This window comes from Opisthocomus hoazin, chromosome 7 (genome assembly GCF_030867145.1).
Source record: "Opisthocomus hoazin isolate bOpiHoa1 chromosome 7, bOpiHoa1.hap1, whole genome shotgun sequence".
In the NCBI taxonomy this organism is placed as follows: Eukaryota; Metazoa; Chordata; class Aves; order Opisthocomiformes; family Opisthocomidae; genus Opisthocomus; species Opisthocomus hoazin.
This window is the reverse complement of record NC_134420.1, coordinates 34,188,284-34,212,831: the sequence shown is the minus strand read 5'-3', so window position 1 is coordinate 34,212,831 and position 24,548 is coordinate 34,188,284. Positions and strand designations below refer to the sequence as shown.

At 37.5% G+C, this 24,548-nt stretch overlaps 1 protein-coding gene across 14 annotated transcripts in view; it reads left to right on the top strand.

The window, feature by feature from the left end:
- Positions 1–24,548, top strand: part of SIPA1L1 (signal induced proliferation associated 1 like 1) — a 231,659-nt gene that overhangs the window by 168,916 nt on the left and 38,195 nt on the right. For all 14 annotated transcript variants that reach the window (XM_075427533.1, XM_075427528.1, XM_075427532.1 and 11 more), the window contains 6 exons: positions 3,670–3,844; positions 10,868–10,971; positions 12,196–12,353; positions 15,976–16,552; positions 17,662–17,936; positions 21,281–21,559. In XM_075427533.1, the coding sequence (XP_075283648.1) occupies positions 3,670–3,844; positions 10,868–10,971; positions 12,196–12,353; positions 15,976–16,552; positions 17,662–17,936; positions 21,281–21,559 (1,568 nt within the window). The remainder of the gene's footprint in view (positions 1–3,669; positions 3,845–10,867; positions 10,972–12,195; positions 12,354–15,975; positions 16,553–17,661; positions 17,937–21,280; positions 21,560–24,548) is intronic.

The following is a 24,548-nucleotide window of genomic DNA, read 5'->3' as shown; positions in this document are numbered from 1 at the left end:
CAGTGCAATTACTGACTTACTCCTGTAGAAGTTTATCTTCATGACAGTTCCTCATTCACAGAAATACTGTGAAATGTCAGTCGGGTTTTAATACAATTCCATGTTTATAATATAAACTTGCTGACTGGTTAAATCCAAGATAAGCTTTTTGCTGTCTTTCACTGGGTGCTAGATAAATACTTGAAGTGCACTTTTCCCACATATGTAAATACTTTTAGATTATTAAAATGAAGCTGCTACTTCAGGAGTTTTACCACAGCTGACTTCATTCTTCAGCTCCTTTTTTAGCTTTTACTTCAAGTTATACACTTCTAAGGACCCTAGATTTGTCAGAAGGAGGTGTAGTAATGGGGACTGCATGCCCTTCTTCCCCCAGATACACTTTTTCTTGATTCAGAAATACCAGCTTATGTTTTCTTCAGAAACTCTTTTTTTGAAGTTCAGCAATTCTAAGAACACAGATAGAAGGCATATCCTGCTCTTTGCATAGTCCTTATTTAGTTTCTTAGGCTGACATTTTCACAGCAATAAAGAACAGTTGTTTGGTTGCTTGTTGATGCTGCAGATCCCATTTATGTTTATGCCCTTAAATCTTTCCTTCACCCAGAATTGAAGGTTGAGTAGTGTAGGTGTGCTTGGTGAGAATGGTTTGCTTTGTCCTAACTTGTTCAAGTAAAATTACTAGAAACTGTTGTAATTAGCAGTGCAGCTAAAGCATTGTGGTCCCATGAAACTCTTCCATCCATCATATTTCCCTGGGAGAGGACAGAGAGCATTCTGGGCAGCAAGTGTTGCCTGAGTGGTCCAGGACAGGACCAGCTACTGGTGATACTGAAGGTGATGGCATTCCTTCTGGCAGGAGCAGCAGCAGTGCCACCTCTCACCACCCTTCCTCTCCCCTCCTCTCTCCTCCCTTCCCACATATCAGCAGTAGCTCATCCAGGTTCTCTCTGAGAGCATATAGCCTTCTCAGCAGGAGGAGTTAAGTTTGGCTGCTGTAAGGCAATAAACTTGCAGTGAGTGGAATCATGTACTTCACAAGCTAAGCAGAGATCACAGAAATGTACCCACAAACCTCATCTAGCTCCCATGTTTCCTAAAAAAATTTAAATCTTAATTAAACAGTCATTGTGTAGAATGTGGGTTTTTTTTTAAAAAAAAAGAAAAGCTTGTGCCATCCATCTGTGTCTGTATTGTTTTGAGCATTGCATACACTGATGGTTGTTTTGAAATTTTTTTTGTGAATGGAGTGTTGAAATAAATAATCATAATAATAAATTGTAACATTAATTTGCATGTGCTTGGTATTTGTTTACTAATAAATATCTTTGCTTCAAGTCTTGATGCTTCAGAGACCAAAATATGCAGTCTTCATTCTTAAAGGTGAATGTTTTTGGTTAGGTCTCTAGTGCTGAAAGAACGTATTTCCTTTATAGTTACACAGAAAGCACTTCAAATAGTGAACAATGAGACAAAAGGAAATAGAAACACTACTTCAAGGCACAAAATTTATTTTTTTTTTCCTTTCAGTTGTAATTTTGGAGATTGGCCTCTGAATGTTTCTTTCATAAGAAATAGATTGAGATGAGGACAGGCTGAGAGAGCTGGGGCTGTTCAGCCTAGAGGAGAGAAGGCTCCGGGGAGATTTTACATCAGCCTTCCAGTACATGAAGGGGCCTACAGGAAGGATGGAGAGGGACTCATTATCAGGGAGTATAGTGGCAGGACAAGGGGTAACAGTTTTAAACTGAAAGAGGATAGATTTAGATTAGATATAAGAAAGACTTTTTTTTTTTTTTTACAGTGAGGGTGGTGAGGCACTGGCACAGGTTGCCCAGAGAGGCTGTGGCTGCCCCTTCCCTGGCAGTGTTCAAGGCCAGGCTGGATGGGGCTCTGAGCAACCTGGTCTGGTGGAAGGTGTCCCTGCCCATGGCAGGGGGGTTGGAACTAGGCAATGTTTGAGGTCTCTTCCAACCTGAACCATTCTGTGATTCTATGCCGTATTCGTATTTTATAATAAGAAATTTGGACATACTTAGTAAATGCAAGTCAGGTAGTCATTGTGTCAGGTGATAAAATAAGGGACATTCTGGAGGGGAAAAAAGAAGCAGCCTAGAACTGTGATTCATTACATGCTTAACTTGTTTAGTGACAGTAATCAAGCCAGGTTGATCTTTACCCTTCTTTTTTCCCCTCTTTGTTTTCCTACTGGTAATACATTATCACTGTCACTGTTCATCCTTAGTAGTAAAAGAAGAATACAGTACAGTTGCAATTTTCAGCATTTTTTAAATTTTAAAATTTACTTTAATTAGAGGCAGAGTAGGACCACTTCTGAGGGCTTTTAAAGTATCCCACCATAAATGCAAGTTAAAATGAACAAATTTCAGGTTAATTATGTGTCCCCATCATCCCAGCAAGTTCCAAAACAGTTTGTCTCATGACCTGTGATAGAAGCTTGGAGAGTAAATGATAGTGTATTTGGATGACTTTGCTTCCAGTGCCCTTGCAAATAACTGTTTTCACTTCCCACTAACCTGTAGCCCAAACTTGTAAATCTCATGTTAGTTTCCATAGCCTTTCTTGTGATTTTGCTCTGGCAGATCTGCATGGTATTTATTTAAGATGGAGCCTCTACAGAGATTTGTGGGTGGGAGGAAAGGTTATTTCCCCTGCAGTAAGTATGCATGTTTATTGGATGAATACATGCGTAAACTGCAAGGCTCTCCTTTGTGCTTTGTCAGTCAGAGTTCCTATTGGTGAAACTGGTTTTGGAGACAGCAGTAAATGGCTACGGGTGCTGCTTTCTTCCCTTCTGTAACTTCTGTTTCTGTAGTCCAGGCATAAAGGGGGCACAGATGTGGTCCTTTTTGTGTGTTTATCAATTTGGAATTGGTGGGAACGGTTTGCTTTGAAGATTCACAGTTATGGTTGGATTAAAAAAGTACTTTTATTCACATCTTCAGTTTCTGCTGCGTTAGGAACATCAAACACCAAATTAGAGGAACAATGGAACTGAGAACCACAAATACATTTGAAGGTCTATGTTACTAAATAGTATCTTTAAATTATTATCAGCATTTCTCAATTTAGCTGTTTTCTTTGTTACTGCATTTTTAAAAGTCAGAGAAGGCCAACTGAATGCTGTGGACTTTTTCAACATTGCTAACAGGTGAATGCACTAATAGGTGAAAAATTTTTATCTTCTCTCTGAAGTGAAGGAATGTTAATTTTGTCACTTATAGGAATCAGCACATGTTGTGCCCTACCATTCTGAGTGGAAGGTTTAGTATAGGACAGTAACCATGGTACCAGCCTAAGAGTGAGAGTTGAGTTCCTGACATTTCTCAGCCAACACTTGCCACGTGGCTCGGTGAAAGGCGTTCACCATTTGCAATCTGCACTGTTGTCCTCCTGAAAAGAAGGAACATTAATGTTTGTTTCCCCTCAGAAAGCATTTTGATGTCTTCAGATGAAATATGCCGTCATCGAAGCAATTACAGTGGAAAACAATGAGAGTATTTGGAACTATATTAAACTTTGAAATTAGACTGACGAGTGGAGGCGGTGTGAATTAGGAGTTCAATAAAAAACCTGAAGTGAATTCAATAAATAAGTTGCTGCATCATATGCTATACATGTAAAATTTTCATCTTTTTCCCCTTGCAGTTAAGTTACCAACTTAAGGTGGGTATCATGTACTGCAAAGCTGGGCAAAGCACAGAAGAGGAAATGTATAATAATGAATCAGCAGGTCCAGCCTTTGAAGAGTTCCTTCAGCTCTTGGGAGAACGAGTTCGACTCAAGGGATTTGAAAAGTATCGTGCTCAGCTGGATACAAAGAGTAAGGCTTTTTCATTTTTTTCCATTAAGTGAACAAAACACATCATATGGCTGCTAACTGACTTTTTATAGAGTTCTTAAAAATAATATCTTTGCTATAGGAAGACAGTTGCTCAATATTAAACGTGAAAGCAGAGCAAGTATGTAGTTTGACCTGTAACTACATGGTCTTTCAACTCTGAGAATTATTGCATTTTGGGGCTAATTTGATATGAAATTGTCACTAAAGCTGCAAGAAGAAACCAGTAACTGTGGAACCAGTATCAGCATTGCAAATTCATCATCAGTGTGTTGTCTAAAGAGCAATCAATATAGCTGGTATGTCATAATTTTTTTAATGACATGCTAATAGACTGTCACAAAAAAGTTTTGAGAACCCATCTATGTAACTCCACCCTGACAAGTTGATCTATTGCTTTTCTTCTGTGTTTGTTGCATGTAGTTTTTGCTCTGCACAGTTTTATGTTACTTCTGCTATCAAATGTATTCCTCCCTCTGTGATTTTTCTTTTGAGTTATGGAAATTAAACTGGTTTTGGCAGTTAATATTATCAGCTTTAACTGTGAACATATTGCAACAAAAATGCAGTGGAAAGATGATCTTGGGTGACAGTATCTATAAAAGAATTTCCCTACTTTTGGAATCAAGTTTCTGAAGTACCTGTTTATCAGCTAGTGCATTGTATATTAAATTTATAAATCTATTTTAAAATACTCAGGGGGAAATTTTGGCCTGTGTTTTTTTCTTTGAATATTGGAACTAACCACTTCCTATGGAAATCTTTTGCTGTTCTGCTTGCTTGCAGCAAAAGAAATTAAATAAGGATTTGATTCATGAAAGCTGAAGAACATTCATCAACTTCAGTGCAGCAAAAAAATGTGCTCTTGTCGTGGGTCTCCTTTCACAAATACAGTAACTTGCTCTACTTTAGTGCTTCACCATTCTGCCTCGTGTCCTTGATTCCTTGCAGGGATCATGTTGCCATCTCTCAGACTGCTCTTGATCAGCCTACTCATCACTCCTCAGAGGGTTATAAAACTTCCTGTGGTTTTAAACCTGAATTAATATCTGTTTCGCACACATTTACGATTGAGACAGCTTTCTTTTAGTTGCAGTACTTGTATTCGCTCTGTTGTATTTACTCTCTTGAGTGAGTTTACGCATTGCAGTTGTGTCTCCTCGGTGCTTTTGTGATGTTACCCTTAATAAGCCCAGTCTCACTTACTTATTGTGACATCCTTGTTACTTTCAGTAGTTAAAGTAAAATCCCCTCTTCCCTTTCTTCTGGTTTAGTTATTTAAGACATCTGAAAAAAAACTTTTTTTGGTGACAGTCCATACACAGGGGGTTTCAGTATGTGTAAATGCTGTATGATTAAGAGTTGACTCATCTGCTGAGATATACCCATGAAAGCTGTAACTGTGTCTTAAGTACTTGTTTGAAATTTTCTAGTAATATTTGAGTTCCTTCTTGTTGCCTCTGAGTCAAGGAGAGAATTTTGTGAGGTTTTGATTTTATGTTCTGCAATCTAGCACCTGTTGAATGGGCACATATGTAAACTTTTAATTGACTGAATCTCTCCTGGTTTTAAGAGTTGTACTCATGTAATGAATGTATGCTGCTCCATGTTGAGAGCTGACACGTCTTTTTCACATTGCCCAGTAGACTTACCAGGTCCATTCTGTATCTAAAAATACAAAAATCGAGGGGCTTTACATGAACACTTCACTGTGATCAGAGAGGAAGGGTTGAGCTCTGAGTGGAAACTACTGCTTTCTTAAAGGGTTTCCTACATTTTCTTTTAGTCAAGATTTACAAGCTGACATGCATGGGACCTCATCAACTAGAACTGCTCAGGAACTCTTTAATGTGTCTGAAATCTTTTGGGTTATGTTGCCTGCAGACTCACTGAGGAAATACGCAACTACACAGCATACATGAGTTCTTAATGAGCAGGTTTACACAACACCAAATGTGAACAATGACAACAAGCTTCTGTAGTTTATCTTGGTGGTGCTTTCTGCCAGTATGCAAAGCATGGACTGGAAGTGGTTGAAGAGGGGGGCACAACACTAAGCTCTTTGGATAGCTGCATGCTGAAAACCTTATTGCATATTCTGCATAGGAAATGGCAGAAAAGAAAAAGCCACCTTATAGCAGGCAAAATGCTAAAGATCAGAGATGGTCGCAAGAGCTTCGTCTCGGGTATGGGGAATATGTGAACAGCATAATGCAGACAGGCAGTACATCTTCGATAGTTACCCACAGTAATCAGTCTTTTCTGCCTTAGCCTTAACACAGAAAGGCCTGCAAAGGAGGAGGCTGTGGTTTTTACTGTGACCTAGGTTTATAGGGTTTTGTTGAAAGAGCTAGGTCAACAGCTAGGAAGTGAGCTTCTCCCTTTTCCAGCTCTGTGCTCTGCTGTTGCTATAGGTCACTGCCATGAAATGGTTCTTGTGGTCTCATTACTCAGGAAATTTTCCTGCATAAAAATTCTGTTTAATGTCAACACAGTTGATTGCAAAGATGCTCTTAAGAATAAATGTCTGTTCATTAACTTGCAAGAAAGGTCAGAGCTATGTAGGCTACTTTGCTAGTTGCTGTACCTTTGACGATACTTTGCAACCTGTGAAGGGCAGATGCATGATGTAAGACACGACGAAAGATTTTCTGAGCGTGGAGGAAGCTGATTTGTGTATGCATGTTTAGAAATGTAAAGTTGCTCTAGCAAAAGGCAGTTTCAGAACAGTTGTTGTTCTTAGAAATTTTTAGAATTAGGGGCCTAATTGGTAAGTATCCAATTTTTAAACGGAGGAATCTCATGCATCCTATTAACTGAAAGCCTATTTAAGTATATTGGATCCTTCAAGGGCTTTAGCTTTGGATCTCAGCCAGTGCCACTGTGGAAAAGAGCTGCTACTTTTAAAGTTTTGTTTGTATATTTCAGAATTACCAGAGGGGAAGCAGTCTCTCTCCTGGCAGCCTGCAGACTTTAGATAGGAAATAGAGCTTGAAAATGTCATCTATCCAACGGTTGCTAGGAAGTTTATGGTCATCACTTTAAAGTAATAAACATCACAGTAATCTTTCAAATGATAACTTGAGTCATTTTACTTTGTAGTTGTAATGCATGCTTTATTTCCCTCCCCCTCACTTACTCTTACTTCTTAATATTTTAAACTGGTAAATGGGATCAGCTGGATAATGCCAGGCTGGTAACCTGGTGTGTGTGTCCAGCAGATTGGTAGCACGGTTAGTGCAGGAAATGAAGGAGATGGATTGATGTGAGTTGTAGGAGTTTATGAATTATCTACGTGATGACATTATAGACTTAGCTAATAATGGTAGGTTTCTGTATTAGATGTTTATACTGCATGACTTTTTGGTTAAAGCATGAGAAGAATATAAAAACAGCACAGAAGATACTAAAGAGATTAAAAATCTAGGGAATGAATGGACTTCAAATTGAGGTTTCATTTAGGAGTTGTCAGTAAACCCTGGTGTTTCTAATGAAATAATACAGGTAGATTACCTTCTTAACTTGTACTATTTAACATCTTTTCAACCACATGGAAGTAAGAATAGACTTACTGTTGGGTCTGAGATCTTACCTAGGAGACCAATAGCCAAAGGAGGTCAGAGCTTCCTCCACTGCTTAAGAAGCAGAAGTGGGGACAGGAGGAAGTCCATTTGCATTTCTCTGTGTTTGTGTTACGCATATACTTTTGTAAGTTAGAAAAGAAAGGATTCTGTCCTCGAAAATAGTGTCTGAAAATTACTTGTTTATTATGAAGTTGAACATGAGTGCTTGGTGTCATTCTTGTGTATAACAGGATGGAGAGCACACAGAATTACAGAATGTTAGGCTTGGGTCCAACCCCCCTGCCGAAGCAGGGTCACCTGACCCTGAGAGCAGGTTGGACAGGTGCTGAATTTGGGCCAACAATTAGGAGAAACTAGAAAGAAGGCAGGGCTTTTTAACAGCAAAGGTAGATGGAAACAACATTAAGCTCTGAAATTTCTTGTTCTTGTGCCTTTAGTTGTGAGCACTGCTGCAGTTTGTAGCAATGGCTGTTCCTCGTCCTGCCTCATCAGTATCGTTGATTATTTGTTTTCGTACAATTCCTTGCAATGTGGTCCTTTGAAACATTGGATTAGATTTTCTACTCGTACTGGGTTTTATACAGTTTTCTAGTGCAGAGGTTTTCAAAGCTGCTGTAGAAGCAGGCTGCCGGTCATGTGGCTTCAGTGAGATGAATTTATCAGCAGTATGCTGTTGGTGTCAGTCACAATTCTGAGCACTGTTGGTGTTGGAAAAAGCACTTAAATGGAAGTCAGTTGAAGACGGTCCTTGTGAAGATAGCTGAGAAACGTCAGAAGGACAGAAGAATAAGGTGGATATTTAAAGGTGAATAATGGTAGAAGGAAAAGAAGATCAGTAAGTCCTCAGCTAAGTAACCAAATCCAGTAATGGGGCAAGACTGAGAAGGCAGCATCAATAGGTATGCCATAAACTGATAGCAGGACGGGATGTCCTCAGTGTAAAAAGGTGCTAATAAATTTGTAGATCCCTCAGGCCTCTGTTGCATACAGGGAAATCTAAGTAGATTGCAGTACAGGCCTACAGTTCTGACCTTGAAAGGATGGATACTGTTCCAGTGCACAGTCTTGGATTTTACTGCAATGGCGGTGATTTATTTTAAAGCAAACGCCTGTGATTCTTTTGTTGTACTTCAGAAAAAGTGTTCTGGACTTGAAAGAAAGAAGAAATTTGGTGAGAAAGATGCACAGTCTGTAGTGGATATAGACTTCTGTTTGTAGTTGGATTTGAGTAACAGGGATTTACGCTGTGAAGTACTTGGAAATAATTAGAATCATTAAATGTATCGTTTGGATTGTACCCTTATTACTTAGTTTGCAGAACCAGATCTGTTCTGAGAAAGAACCCTTTTCTCCCTGAAATGAAGTCCATCTGGGAAAGTGGAAAGTTTGGCTTAAATGCATAGGTGTTGTTCTAGTTGATTATTTGTCAGAATTGCTTTACTCTTCTCCTATTTCCCCCCAACCCCTTTTGGGCCCCTTCCCCTGTTTGTCGTCTTACCTACTTTCTTTTTTTTTTTTTTTTTTTTTTTTCACCTGCTCCATCTTTCCAGTTCTTTGTAATATTTTTGTATGCTCTGTTTATGAAACATGATGTACAAATTAGCGTATTTACAGTTAGAGGAAAAAAAAAGCCAGTAAGGAGTTATGTTGATGTTAGGTGAGTTTCAGGTGCATCTGCCTCCTTCAGTGTGCATTGTAATGATCAGACAGAGAGCAGAGCCTGCTGTGAAGGGTCTGCAAGATGAAACAATTCCCTTTCAGCTGTCGTGCTGCTGTTATCAGCATTAAAAAGAAAATATTTAGCAGTTAACTAGTTTTTTGTAATGGCAAGTCGAGTGCTGGAAAAGAGAACCCAATCTCCTTGAAACATTAACTGAGATATTTTTGTTACAAGATTGTAGGAATGGTTGTTTTTTTTCTCCTTATTCCTGTTTTATTCTATATACATGATTTGGAAATGCAAAATCTCTATGCAGCCATAATGCAGAAAACTTTTCATTTCATTTTATGAATGATGTTGCCGTTTTTCATTTGCAGCAAAGCTACCTCTATTGTATTATTCCGAATTTGGCAGAAAATGAAAACTTCTTGTCAAACCTTATACCCAAAATCAAGATAAATAAACTATATATTTATGTTATTGTAAATGCCTCAGAAATCTCAGACCTTTTATCTCCTTAGTAACGTGATCTCTCTGCTAAGAAAATATGTCAAGGTGTAGTATTTAACAGCTTTTTAAAATACATTGATATAAGTAGCTGTGATTATATAATATAGTAAAATGTTTATATAACTTCAAATAACCAGGATGCTTTTTTTTCACATCTAAATCTAGTTATTTTTAAAATAGTTTGAAAACAGGCTTTTTGTAATGTGGACAGCAGTTACATTTAATAGAATATATTCACTATTTCAGCTTTCAATGTATTACAACTTAAATTAATGGAATATTTTTCAAGGTCTTTTTTTTTTCTTTTGCAAGAAAGAAAAATTAAAAACGAGTTCCCAATTTGTCTGTAATCAAGTGTTGTCTTCAGCCAACACTTCATAAACTTTAATAATATCCCCTCTTCTTTTTTTCTTTCTAAACTTCATAATCCTAGTTTTTATCATTTTCTCTCCACATGGAAGTCTCTCCATCCGCGTATAATTATTTTTGTGGCCTGTTTCTGGATCCCTTCTCTTTCTTCTGTAACTTTTAAAATAGGGTGGCCAGAACCGAAAACAGGTGAGAGTACCTTTGATTAATATACCAACATCATAATGTGACTGTTGTGGGCTTTTTCCATCATCAGCTGTAAGCATGATAGCATCCTATTTGGGATTTTGACTGCTTATATCCATAAAGCACCTGTTTTAGTGAAGGTTTTATCTGACTTCATTACAGTTAATTTATAGTCATGATATTTATGTTCAAAACAACCCATTCTGTTCTTTTGTATATTGTGGGTTATATGTCCATTGATATTTAATTATGCATGAGATCATGGTATTCATTCACAGTATCCATCTACCTTCCTTTCTGAAGCCCGTTTCGCATTCCTTACAGTTCAGTTCCATTCCGATTAGCCTGAGGTATTGGATGGTGGCTGAAAATGATTTCAGACTTTGCTATCACTTTTCATGCTTAAATAGGCTTTTTTCAGGGTTTTCTGGTGTGAATTCCCTATCGCTAACAAGTTCTTCATTGGGAAGAGTGTGCAAAACCATCTGCCATCTGTATATGTCATTTGCTTTGGCAGGTGAATAAATTCTGGGTAAGTTTTTACTTGCTGATGTTTCAGCTAGGATCAAGGATGAATAGGAATTCTTGTCTTGCCTGATGATTTTCTCTGATAATAATGAAACTTTGTTTTTAAATTTTGTTTTTGTTTTTTTTTTTAAATAATGCTTTTATTTTGTCTTTTTTATTTAACTGAAGCTGATTCAACGGGTACTCACTCTCTATACACAACATACAAGGACTATGAAATCATGTTCCATGTTTCTACTATGTTGCCATACACTCCAAACAACAAGCAACAGGTAAGATGGACCATGCCTATTTAGAATTAATTTTTCTTCTGTCTTAAAAGTAGCTGAACTATTGAATATTTATGACAACTTCCATTTGTTACTAGCAAAGAAAACACTTAAAGAATCAAAAGTATCAAATGTGACCATCTTTGTGTCAGGAAGTTGAACAAAGCAGATCACTGTAGGTACATCACAGGTAGATTTTTCTCCATATGACTGTTTTCAATTTAATTATGCATTGATCACTGAAACTTTGATGTGATGTAAATACTATACAATAATGTCAGTAGCACATCTGTGTTATGTAAAGAAGAGTTCATATCCTGTGTCAAAAGGACCATAGTGTACTTGACATGATTTTCAACCTCCCGCAGCAAAATCCATTGCACTTTCAGGATTGCATTCAGCAAATTGTAATATACACAGAATCAGAGGTGACAAGTGGGTTGTTCAGCACATTACACTACACACTGCACAAGAAGACATGAGACGAAATTATTTTTGTTGTTGTAAATTTTTTTAATTATACTGAAGAGGTATGTAGGCTGACCTGCTTTGTTGCTCTGAAGTAGCTGGTCTTGTTAAATACTACGTCAAACTGTTGTATATGATGTGTATGCATTTTATTCTAGAAATGATGTTATTTTCAAGTTTCTGCAAATAAAATGGAAATTTCCTTTAACAATAAAAGATAACATGGCATTCTTTTTAGTTTGCTTTTGTACACTAAATGTTATATTACTGTGTAGTTTACCTTTCTCTTTTACTGTAGGCTGGGATTTGCTGAAAGAAGCCTATCAGAAAATTATTATAGCGTGCCTTAAGGACAATAACAACTATTTTCAACTTGAAATAGACCCAACTTCTGGCTTGTAAAAATATGTGAAGTGGGGAATGTTTTCTAGCTTCCATGTATCACTGATTAGCCTGATACTAGCAGGTTTTGATGGTGTTTTTCCTCTTTGTTTAGCTTAAAATTTTCCCTAGCAAGATCTTCCAGTAAGTTACGTGTAGAAATGAAATTGTTATGAAAATGCCCATGCCTGAAATTCATTAGATGAATAACTAATATTCTGGTACTTGTCATACAGTTCCTCAACTGTTTCAGTTTTCAGCTTGAATATCCTTTGGAATAAAAAAATTGAACAATAGTAATTTATAATAACGAGAAATAAATAATGGATAATTTGGAAAAGACTGTGTTTTAACCTATGCATCTTTTTTGTGTTAAAGCTTCTGAGAAAACGACATATTGGAAATGATATTGTGACAATAGTTTTCCAGGAGCCTGGAGCACAACCATTCAGCCCAAAGAACATTCGATCCCACTTCCAGCACGTCTTTGTCATTGTAAGAGTGCACGGTCCCTGTACTGACAGCGTTTGTTACAGGTAGCTATACCTAGTTTCACTGAAAACATGGAATTTGAGAACAAAGGGCGGCGGCGTTCCTCTTTTAAATTCTCAGTAGGGTAATATAATGAAAGATAGTGGTCGAGGAGATTTTGTGTCATGTGAATTTAGAACACTTTTTAAAAAGTAAATAGGCACACGTGAATATGTAAAGGAATAACACCCAATGAAGAAATTAGTGCTTGTCAGTATGTGTACCCACACACACATAAAAAATCAAGTATTTTGGAATGATTTTAAAGTTCCTTTCTTACTTCATTTTTTTTTCTCTTCATTAAGAGTATGCCAGACAAGTATTTCTGTTTTGATTCTTACAAATTCACTTTTTGTTCGGATAACGGGGGCATCTGAGCTTATGTTCAGTTTTTGAAATTAAGATAGTGAAAAAGTATGACTAACCTTTCAGAAAGAAGCTAAGCTCTGTGAAATATTTTGTCTGAAATATTGTCTCTTATTTCAGTCCAACAAAGAAATTCCAGAGCTTTATGTGGCAAAAAAAAAATCTTAGTGTGACCTTAAAGTCAATAAGATTAAAATAGAAAAAGGTAATTGATAGTAACATATAATAAAGACTTGCAAGATGAGATTCCTATTTAGCATAATTTTTTAACCAAATTTAAAGCATATAGAAAAGTTTTTGAGTTACACTTCTTTTTATGATCAGTGAAACTTTTTACCTTTGATATATGCTGAACTCTTAATGTATTTTTATTTTTAATGTTGACTGACCTCAGCAAACTTTTCTAAAGCTTCTTTATTTGAAATATGAAGTGTCAGAGTAATGGATTTAGAGTGGTTATCTTGAAATGAGGTAGCCTTAGAATTAGCTTGTCTTTACTGAAATACAGATGTTCATCTAAATGTTTCATTCAGTCAAGTGCTTATTTAGAGGAAGAGCTAAGACTGCAGTGTCTGAGATGGTGTATTCATGTTTTTCAAGTGCATATAGTAAGGTTTAAAGGGTTTTCCCTCCCCGTAAGTTTTTGGTAAAGCTCACACAGCACTCTGGAACTGATGCTGTTTGTACGTGTGTTAACATGAACATACCTATGCCAGGAGAGTTTAATACTCGTTTTAAGGCCGCTTATCGACAAATTTCACTGCTACATAATTTTTGTAGACATAGCTTGTTCTTAAACTTTTAGATACATGTTTCAGCTCTTATTCTGTACAGAAACCAATTCTGAAGTAAAGGGAAACTAGGAAATTACATCCCCAAGGACTACAGATGCATTTTTCATTTGAATTGGGTTATTGCAAACACAGATAAAGATCTGCTTTTGGTTATTATTTGAAATAATATGACTGCATATTTTCGATTTCTTCCCTTTAAAAGGCATGGGAAAGATTTATACTTGTTATACTGTAATAAATTTAAATACCTCTGGGTTCTATTTCTGACCTTCAGACTCCTGAATCACTTTCGTTTTTCAAGTGTTCACAACTACAAGGGCTGGAAGATTACTGGTGACTATTAGTGAATAAAATTTAAGTTTCAGCTTTAGTGATGCTACAGTCTTAAATTTTAAGGGGAGGAGGAGCAGGCAGGAAAAAAAATCGTGAAAGTGTCAGTGTTCATTTTGATACGGGAGACCAGCAGAGCATTGTATGTTCTGTGTACTGTTTTTTTAATATTAAATGCCTTTCTTTTTTTGTCCTCTCAGTGCAAATACTTGATTTAAATTTATAGAATTCCATTATGAAAAGTTTTTCTAGGAAACTTTTCAAAGTAAGTTTGACCTCTTTTTCACTGAATTATTTGGAACAGTTTCATAGATTCATTATTCTAGACAAAACAGGAAGCCATATAGCGTAAAAATGTACTGGAATTTATATTAAAAACTACATAAAAGGAATAAAATCAAGCACTGTCTTGGCCAGTGATTCTCCCTCCCAACTAAGATAAACAATATTTTAAAAGTCTGGCTTCTCTGTCAGCATTGTTTGCTTTTTAAAACTTCTCTAGCATATGTTAAAGATTAAATTTTTATCCCTGTGATTCATGATATTGAAAAACTAATCAGACAAACCCTCATTGGTAGTTTTTCATTACATCCAGCAATTGTGTTTAACAGTTAGGTTTCTATCTCTTAATAACAGACCCTTTAGGACCACTGAAGATGATCAAGAGTCAGAGGGTTGCATTGTGTGTACCTGCTGTTGCAAACTTCTAGCTATATCGGCATACATTGGAACGAAACATGACAGTCAATGACATCTTTCAATATCGGTTGCCAGAAAATATGATTTAAAACAAAAACAACAACAAAAAACAACCAAAAAAACAGACTAATAAAATGCCCCACCACTCAAAACCAGAAGATATGGTTAAAGATTGGGTGACTTTATTATTTTTGGTGTTCCTGTGTGCCCTTGCCCTCCCCCCCAAGAAAAAAGCCTTAATAGTATTTCTGCAATATCAGTTATTGACGGGGCGGGAGGAATTTCGCTGCTTATTTTTAAGGTTTCAGATAAGTTAGAACAAAGTGTGAAAATAATACCAGCCAGTCTTGCAAATGAAAAACCACGTGCATTTCTAGTGTGTTCAAGTTCCATCATATTTTTCTTAATAAAACTCCATTACCACGATATTTTGGCCAAAATTAGTTAATGCTTTTTTAGATCTACGTATAGATATGTGGTAAATCATATTCAAACTGTTGAAGCATTTCTTGTCATAAAACTATTGAGGTATAGTTGTCAGTCTTTTCTTAGGACAGACTGCTGAGTGAATGATACTGGGCTGGAATGGCAAATCTTCGGTGATGCCAAACAACTCTTATCTATTCTGTACCAAGTGAGAATTGACCAGGGAGAATAGCTAAGCTTGTCGGCATCGCCTAAGGCAATCTGATTGTCAGTCCATCACTTGGTACAGAAACTAAGAGGAGAAGTTGAAAAAGAAAGCATCTATTTCTAATATATGTCTCCAAACTCCTAAGCAATTTCTTATTTCTAGTATTTTGGAGTCTACTTCCATCACTAGCATGCAATATCAGCTATTGCAATTTTCGATCCAGAAATTTAAAACGTGATCAGCAGTGTGATGTATATATGTGTTCAGTCACCAGAAGATGACTCTCGCAGTGAAACTGGCCTTGTGAGATAACTTCATTGTCTTTTATCTTTTTAATGTGTCCATTTTACCTGTATTTCTGGTGTTAATCATACACTTCGCATTGCTTTCAGATGAGCTGTTCAGCTTTAGGTAGCTAAATTCTAAGCTATCCGTTGTAATAGTGTGTGATAGAAATTTTCGGTTTATAGTAAAACCAAACAAAAATTCAGAACTACCATACATGAGTGATTACTTCATCAAAAAAGCAGGAGTTTGTACTTGAAGCTCTCTTTAAGCTGTGGTACTGAGGATGACTCAAAAATGCCTAGACGCAAAAATAAGTGGCCTTCTATTTACACAGTATGGGGGAGATAATCTCCACACTTGCAAGATTAAAATGTAAATGCAGGCATATTGCTGAGAAAAGGAGAGAAAAATTGAGGGCTTAAGGAAAAAAGGAAACGTATTTTCTGTATTCAAAAACTGCTGAATTTGCCTACAGTGAAACACTCTGCTTCTTCCTTATTCTTTTATTTCTTTTAGTGTTGCTGTGACAAGATCTAGAGATGTACCATCCTTTGGACCACCTATTCCAAAAGGCGTCACGTTTCCTAAATCAAATGTGTTCAGGGACTTCTTACTAGCCAAAGTCATTAATGCAGAGAATGCTGCTCATAAATCAGAAAAGTTCCGTGCGATGGCCACCAGGACCCGTCAAGAGTACTTGAAAGATTTGGCAGAGAAGAATGTCACCAACACACCTATTGATCCTTCTGGCAAGTTCCCCTTCATCTCACTTGCTTCCAAAAAGAAAGAAAAGTCCAAGCCTTATCCAGGAGCAGAGATCTATAGTTCTGGTGCTATTGTATGGAGTGTCCATGCAAAAGACTACAGCAAGGGTATGGAAATAGACTGTCTGCTAGGCATCTCTAACGAGTTTGTGGTCCTCATTGAACAGGACACGAAAAGCGTGGTGTTCAATTGCTCCTGTCGAGATGTGATAGGGTGGACTTCAACGGACACAAACATCAAAATATTCTATGAGAGAGGTGAATGTGTTTCTTTGGAAAGCTTCATCAGCAACATTGATGATATCAAAGAGATCGTCAAAAGGCTGGAGGTTAGAATGTGTTCTCTTGTTTGATTTTTCCCTCTTCGCTTTCTCCTCTTGCCCTGCCGCCAAGTGAGGCGTCAATTTAGTTAATGCTTGGGATCCCTAAAACTGTTCTAATTGTTTATCATGAAATCTATAAGGACTTTCCTGCTTTTAGTTCTCAAATCCAATATTGCTTTCACTTTTATCAGATATCAGCCAACCTCAGCTGGATATGTGTGTGTCAAAAAATGTCTCTGTATTAAAAAAAAAAAGGCAAGCAGGACCTTCAGATGCATAAAATGCTCCCATACACTAAATACAGAAGTGTCACTTTATTTCTTTTCCTTGTTTTCCTTCCCTTTCTCTGTTTTATAGGCTTGTTTTATCTTGTTCCAAATTAAACTGTAATATCTTTGAGACTGACTTATTATGTTGCCAGCAGGGTGCAGTCCCAATCCCTATTGCAGCCTTCAGATATTCTCTGAATACATGTGATAAACTAAAAATGCAGTGAATCATGGTATCTGTCTATAAAACATCTGTCCATGCTCATTTTTAATCCAATTAAGTTATGAAATAATGTGTTATGTTTCACCGTCTTTCCTGTAATTTCACAACTGTAGTTGTATAATGACGAGGAAAATGGGAAAACCAGGCCCTGTTAAATTGTTCTTGTTGGTATTCATGCTCATGGTACATAGAAGAGTTGGCATAGACCTCAGTTTACTGTTGCTTAGTAGCTGCATGCCACCACATTCTGACTGAAAGTAATCTTGCGGTTTACTGTAAAAGCTAGAAAAGTAGAATGGTTGGTTACTAAAGCGTGAAAGATAAAGTAGAGATGCTTGTGTAACTCTGTGTTATTTCAGTTGCGTGCTGCCATGTATCTTCTAAAATTCCTGTGATTTCAGTAAAAATTTAAATTGGGTAACCAGACTCTACTGAAAATACTCGTTTGAGTGGCAAGAGCCATTTCGGCTGATTATGCGTGTAGGACTGTGATATATATTCCTTGATCATGTCCCACCATTGTCTTGGGAGTTGGTTGATTGTGCAAAGATGGAGCCCTTAAACCTCTGTTAGCACTGGAGGTCTCTCTGTGCATTAAATTCTGTCTTCATTTCAATTCGCAGCTTGTGACTAAGGGCTGTGAAACAGTGGAGATGACTCTGCGTAGGAATGGTCTGGGTCAGCTTGGTTTCCATGTAAACTATGAGGGCATTGTGGCAGATGTTGAGCCCTACGGCTATGCGTGGCAGGCGGGACTGCGACAAGGCAGCCGGCTGGTGGAAATCTGCAAGGTGGCTGTAGCCACTCTGAGCCATGAGCAAATGATTGATCTTCTCAGAACATCAGTAACAGTGAAGGTCGTCATCATCCCTCCGTATGAGGACTGCACACCACGCAGGTATTGTGTAATAGCTACATCTGGTCTGAGGTTATATTTTGATTTGTGGGGTTGGAGAGAAACACCACAGAATAAGTGTTTACCTCCAAAACCCATGGTATAATTATAATATAGCATCCAGTATTGTAAGGTGAAAGACAAGGGCAGGAAAAAATGCCCATATTCAGACTCCAAGCCCCATAAAATACTCATTGAATACCACAGTTTAATAAAATGTGTGAAGAACCTCACATATCCTTTAAATTCCATGGACTTGAACATTGAAATTAAACTACTTTTTGTTGACGGTTGCATGTTTAGGATGCATCAAAATTGATTTTGCATTTCCCTCCCTGCTTTCCCATTTGTTGGTAGTTTGCAATGACTGTGGATGTAATTCTTGAAAGCTATGAATAGATTTACATTCTTCTACGTTCACAAATAAGTAAGGCTGTAAATGATGAGAGTTTATCAAAGGTGTGGATCTGGCCAGAGAAATTGTTGCAAATTCTAATTCTTCTTTACTCTGTAGTAGATTTTGCTGCATCTCTCTCTCTCATTCTCCATCCATGTTAAGCCTGAGGCTTGTGTCAACTGCATTATTGCTTTTATAGCTTTAAAATGTTTCTTGATCAGAAATAAGCAGTAATACGTGCTTTTATTCTAAATTGGATATTAAGTCCCTCCATTTTTCCTGTACTCACACTAAAGCTTTTTATAATTTTTACTGCTCCCATCTGAACTCTGCAGTTGTCTGTAGGATTCAGTCACATCACTAAATCTGATTCCCATATTCCTGACATCCTGTATTAATCTCTTGCAAATGCTGTATGATTGAAATGGAATGATCTTCAATAGACTAAATTTGCCTGCAGGCTAGCTCAAGGTTTATGCTAGATTTGCCAAGGAGCTGCAAGTACAGTTCTCAAAGTTCAGTGTGTTCCTTACAGTGGGACTGAGAGTGCGTTTTGCACTGCTGTTTTCTCATCAGTCGATGTCTTTGTAGGGGTAGATTCTAGATCTTTGTATACTTAAGGTTGGGCCTGAACTCAAATTGATATGAAACTGTGTCTCAGAGGAAGGATCTTGTGCTTGCATTAAAGAAGAATTTGTGTCTGTTTTTAATGTGAGCCATATTAACTCCTTTTGTAACTGGTAGTGAAACAGGAGCAGAGAGAAAAGGAGTTCTATTTGTCCTTTAGTTGTTAGTGGAAAAGTGAATACATGTCAGGGATTAAAATGAGCAGTGGCATAAGGTCACCCATGAGGTATTTGGAAAACTTTTGTTCAGTATTTAGCAGCCCAAGCAAATGGAAAGTTCAGCTGCAATCGTAGCAAAAGGATTAGAACAGAAAAATCTGTGTGGAAAGCACAGATCCTATTATTTCGGAACTAAATTAAGTACAGCCAAAAGCAGACTTAGGGACCCATAGCAGGAAGAGAAATTACTGCACTTTTTGAAATACTGCACTCAGTGAGTTTGTTGTTGTCTTATAGTGAGCAAATGTTTGTGGTGGGTTATTGCTTAGTTATAAAATTTCGTAAAGCAACTCTTCATCCTGCTAGCTGTATCCAAAATCATTAAGGTTTAGGAACTGTGTCTTGAATTTGTAACGATCCTACGTGTATTACTAGAGACTCGAGTTAAGTCTTTGAACAAAGCAATTTCTCTTTTGGCAATCGGTTTTCCAAAATTGGAGTCCTTTCTTTGTATCCTCTAGAGGTCTTTTAGTATTTCTACTACAGTAACTTCTACAAACGATAACTAAAATGAAGATCAGTTCTGCTTGGTATCGTACATTCATATGAGAAGCAGTCCCTAACCTAATAAATTGATTGGCATCAAGTTGGAGGAAGAGCAGGAGTGCAGTTATATAGGATGACTTGCCAACAGGCACGTGTACAAGGTCAGTAGCAGGTGCAAAAATATATCCAGATACCCAGATTCACAATCTAATACCCTACACAGAGACAGGCCTTGTTATGGTTATATCTCTGCTAAAAGCTGATCATTAAAACAGTGCCACTGAACTCATTAGTGGACTGATTGCTGACTTTGAAGTAAGGGACACAGCAGCAAGAGGAAATTGTGTATTCTGTAACAATGCAAAAAAAAAAAAAAGATAGAAACCCAAGCTACTAAAGTATGTAATCACTAGGAGAAGAATAGCAGAAACATAAAATATGAGGAGAAAAGAAAAAGCAAGGGTATCAAGATTTTAATTTGGTTCTGAGTGGACTTTTAAAACAAATCTCCTGATCATCCCCATCTACTATGCGGTGGTTCACATTGCAAAGTGGCCTGGGAGCACACAAACATTGCCTTACAGATGGAACTGAACTTGGTGTGCTTCAGAAGCACACCTTGTGCCTTCCAGCTGCCAATTTAATTTGCAGGTCAAGAGTAGAGGGTAGACCAAAGTAAAACCACAAAATGTTTATACTGTGGACAGCAAGACCTCAGCACCGACTGTTTCACTTTGTCTACTCCTATTAGACTGCACAACTTGCAAATGTCAGCATAGCCAAATAACAAGTTACCTGTTTTGTTTGTATTTTAGCTCGGAAGAGATACTGATCTTCCTCAGCATTATTGGTGTAATCACTTAGAGGAAGAGCTGGAAGTAGAACATTTTGCACTGCTTGTTTATTTCTCCTTCCCACTAGATACTGATGTGTAGACAAACAAAGTAATCACAATAAAAAATTCACATAAATAGATGTATATACGTTTGTCAAGAGAAATAACAAAATTATCCTCACCAAAGCTAAAGGTCACATCTGCTTTCCAAATCTCTCATTTTAAATGTATGCAGAAATTTGCCCTGCATATTATGTGGACTGCATTAGCTTATGTCCTGTTTTACTCCAGTTTTTACGCTGCCCTGTTCCAGTACATCCTCAGGAAGCAAAGGGCATCGTTTGGGCTTGGCATCTACAATTTTTAGCAAGTGTTTTGTTTCATGATATGCAAATTTATCAACTGAGGCAGTCCAAAGCTAAAGTTGTTTGAAAAAGAAGTGTAATGCATTATTTCGTGGGAATCTTGTCTTTTCGTGGATGTCTGTGCATCAAAGATTTGTCTCAAAAAGAACAAACACTTCAGGTATTATTTGTCTGGGGCAGGTAAATTCTGAAACCCATTACTTTTCTAAATTTGGGAGGAGAGATGCCCTTATAGCAAATTTTTTAGCTTTTATAACCCAGTAATCAGATGAAGAATATCAAAATGTGTTAAATATGTTTCTAAAAAGCAAATTTACCATTTCATAGAATCAGTTCAGCTTCTTCCTTCAGATTTCTATCCTCGTGCACAGGATGTATCTTATTTTTTGTAGCATCATGTTGAATTTCTTCATTTCCAGGAGTTCTTCAGAAAACTACCGTATGCCAGTGATGGAATACAAAGTGAATGAAGGAATGTCATATGAATTCAAATTCCCCTTCAGAAATAATAACAAATGGCAGCGAAATGCAAGCAAAGGACAGGGACCTCATGTGGCTCAGGTACCATCGCAAATACAAAGTCCAGTAACATCTAGGATTGGCTCTGCGAAAGGAGAAGGGAAAATGCCACCCCCAGAACGAGTAGCCAACATCCCCCGAAGCATCTCTAGCGATGGGCGCCCACTGGAGAGCCGGAGGTATGTGTCTTCTCCACAAATGGCTTTTCATTGCTGCTCAGAACCTTGTCTGGAAAAAAGCACAATAGATTTATTTAAGTATCTGAAGACTGCGTGTAATCTTGGTTTTAATTAGTCGAAACACAACATGAATATGAGGGAAATATTAGCCAAAAGGAAATACCTTTCCTGGCATGATTACCACAAAAGAAGAGTTATGGGATTGTTGGGCTCTATTTCCGTGTAGGATAGTATTCTAAAACTGCTATGGTGGTGTTTAAGTTGAAACGAGTTACAATGAATGTTTTAGATCTAAGTGTTCCTGAACTTCTGCATTTTGAAGAAGTAAATCAGAATTTTAGCTTGCTTTTAGGCTCAGTGAAATCACATAAAGCTCCCAAGGCAGAAGTAGCATCTAACAGAGTGCTTAGCAAGAGAATTCTGACCAGCACAGAAAGCAAATTTATCTGACTGGGGACTTTTTGAACTTTTTAGGCTAAGAAGAGATGGTTTAAGTTTGCCTTTCTCCAGGGTGATGTGGGGTTTTTTTATTGTTTTGGTTTTTTTTTAAACAAGAAGGCGGTTTTTATGAAGATAAAGGTATCAGGCACATCCTGTCACAGTATTTTCATTCTTTCACAGAAAAAGATGCATTTGGTAGTATTCAAATGAACTGTCATTGTGTTGATTATGTATACAAATCTGTCACTGTCTCTGCATTTACAAAGAGATCTGTTGAGGGAAACAAGCTCATAGCTTGCATTTCTTATTTTGGTCAACTCAAAAAATAAAAAAGCTGTAGACAGATTTTGATCATGCTTTACGTTGCTGAAAAATACAAAGCAGTGGAAATGAGTATTGTAGAAAATTTAAAGTGAGTTCTAAAGAATTAAAGCATTTTTCACATCCTGAAGAACTGGGGATTTAAAAACAAAAAAAAAGTCCCAAGATGGTATAGCCAAGACTGAGAAACCACCGAGGTGAAACAAACTTCTGTGTAGGACACCTTGTTAAGAAATTACAATAGTGGGTAAGGACTTCATTTTCTTACTTTTTTTCATTAGATGCTATCCTATTTCTGCACTCAAACTGATTAGAGAGTGCCCCCCCAGTTGTAGCTTTATGTAAGTTCAGTAAATGTATGCTTAAAGTTCCGCTCAGTGTGAGTTCAAAAGAAAATTTGCAACACTGAAAGCACTAATAATTTCACAGGCAACCTAGTAAGATTGTGTCTGAAAAAGGTTGCAGAAGCCAGTGAGACACTGCACTTAGCTCTCTAATGATATATTTGGACCAGCGTAAAAATTGGATGACTTCAGCTGTAACAGGCAGCTGCAGCCTGAAGACAGGCAGGTGCTGAATTTGAAGGATAGGAGTTGGGGTGTTGGGGGTTTTTTGCTCTCTGCAGTACTGTACAATCTCTGCAATTATGGAAGGCAAAGTAATAACTGGGCAAAGTTTAAGGCAGTGGCAGAAGATCAGATTCAGTTGAGTTGCTGATTTTTTCGAGACACTTCCATCTCTTCATTGCATTAACCAAAAAGTTTTGTCCAGAGTCTCAAGCTGGCTGTTCCACAACTTGTGCTGAGGAGAGTGAGCCTTTGGCTGAACTGAGAGACAGGTATTATTGACTGTGTTTTTCTTGTGCATAAAATGATATGTGGGCAACATTGCACACCTAAAGCATCCAAGATTTATTCAGTCACTGGATGCTTCTGGAGTGGGGTTATGGCCTGACAAATGTTTGCAAAGTGAAAATTACATTTCCATATACTTGGTATTTGTTTTCAAAAAGTGAAACTTTGACTTTCAATTTCCTTCATTTTGAAGGCATGTAGCTGGAGTTTTTCTCCTCCAGACATTCTTTTAAGTATTTTTTAATTGTTATTGTTCAAAGAGGGTCCTATTGGATCTTTTCATCCTTAAAAGTGTATTATCAGAGTAGCTTTTAAGTTTGGCTGGGAATTTTTTTGGATGCCTGAAAAATGTCTTTCTTATCTTTCTGGTCTGCTAAATGTGTTAGTCTTGGCTGGATGAAGTTTAAATATAACAGCAGCTGCATAAGGTTAATGTGTTTCCAGTTAAAGTGAAGAAAAATACATTTTTGTTATTGTAAAGGAATACTGGAGGAGAAAAAAATACAGTAAGCTCACTCCAAGATTCATTTGTCTTTTCTCTGCATCATAAAAGAAAGCTTTGCTTTTGGGGAAGCTCAGATACTTCTATTCTTATTGTGTAAAATCTCTAAAATCAACAAAGATGAGGTTTTCACAGCCCTCCTAACTACAGTCTCATGTAATTTTTCACCATTAACTTTCATACTTTCCATAGTGTAAAGATCACCTTTTGGGAGGTGCTGGAATCGGTGCGTGCTTCTGGTGCAGGAGCAGCGATGGTGCTTTGCTGGGCTTTGCTCCCTATGGTTTGCTCTTTGCTCAGCTGGTTGGAGAAATGGAGTACTGAGGGTAGCCTGCTAATGTGGGTCCTGGGATCTATACTGGAGGACCCTGGGATCCAGAAATGGCCTTCTAATTGACATGATTGTAAACATGACCCCACTGTATACAAGGTGTCTACTTCAGTGTCTGTCTCTCTGCCGTATTATGTTCTACAGAGCAGTTTTAAGGGGTTTTAGAAAAAAGTGCATGTCATTATGGCTTATCAAAGCAGCAGAGGTATCCTAGATTTCCTTACTACCATTACAGCTTCACTTTTCAAAAGAAGGTGCTGCCTAGGTATCAGCAGGGCTGGAAACTTGCCTATGAAGATCAGCATCAATAAGTAATTTCAGTACTAAATTATAGCTGTAACCTCAATTTTAACCTTTGGTTGTGGCCTAGATATCCCTAGCTATCATTTGTGTTTCTGCGGTGCTGAGCTGCAGTTCAGACTTGCTGATGTTTGACTGATCTTAGTACTTGGTTGTTTTGAGGGTGACGGTGGCATTTATCCCTCTGTACTCCTGCCTTTTGGCTGCACGTTCTTCGCTTACGGAGCCAGGCGTGGTAAC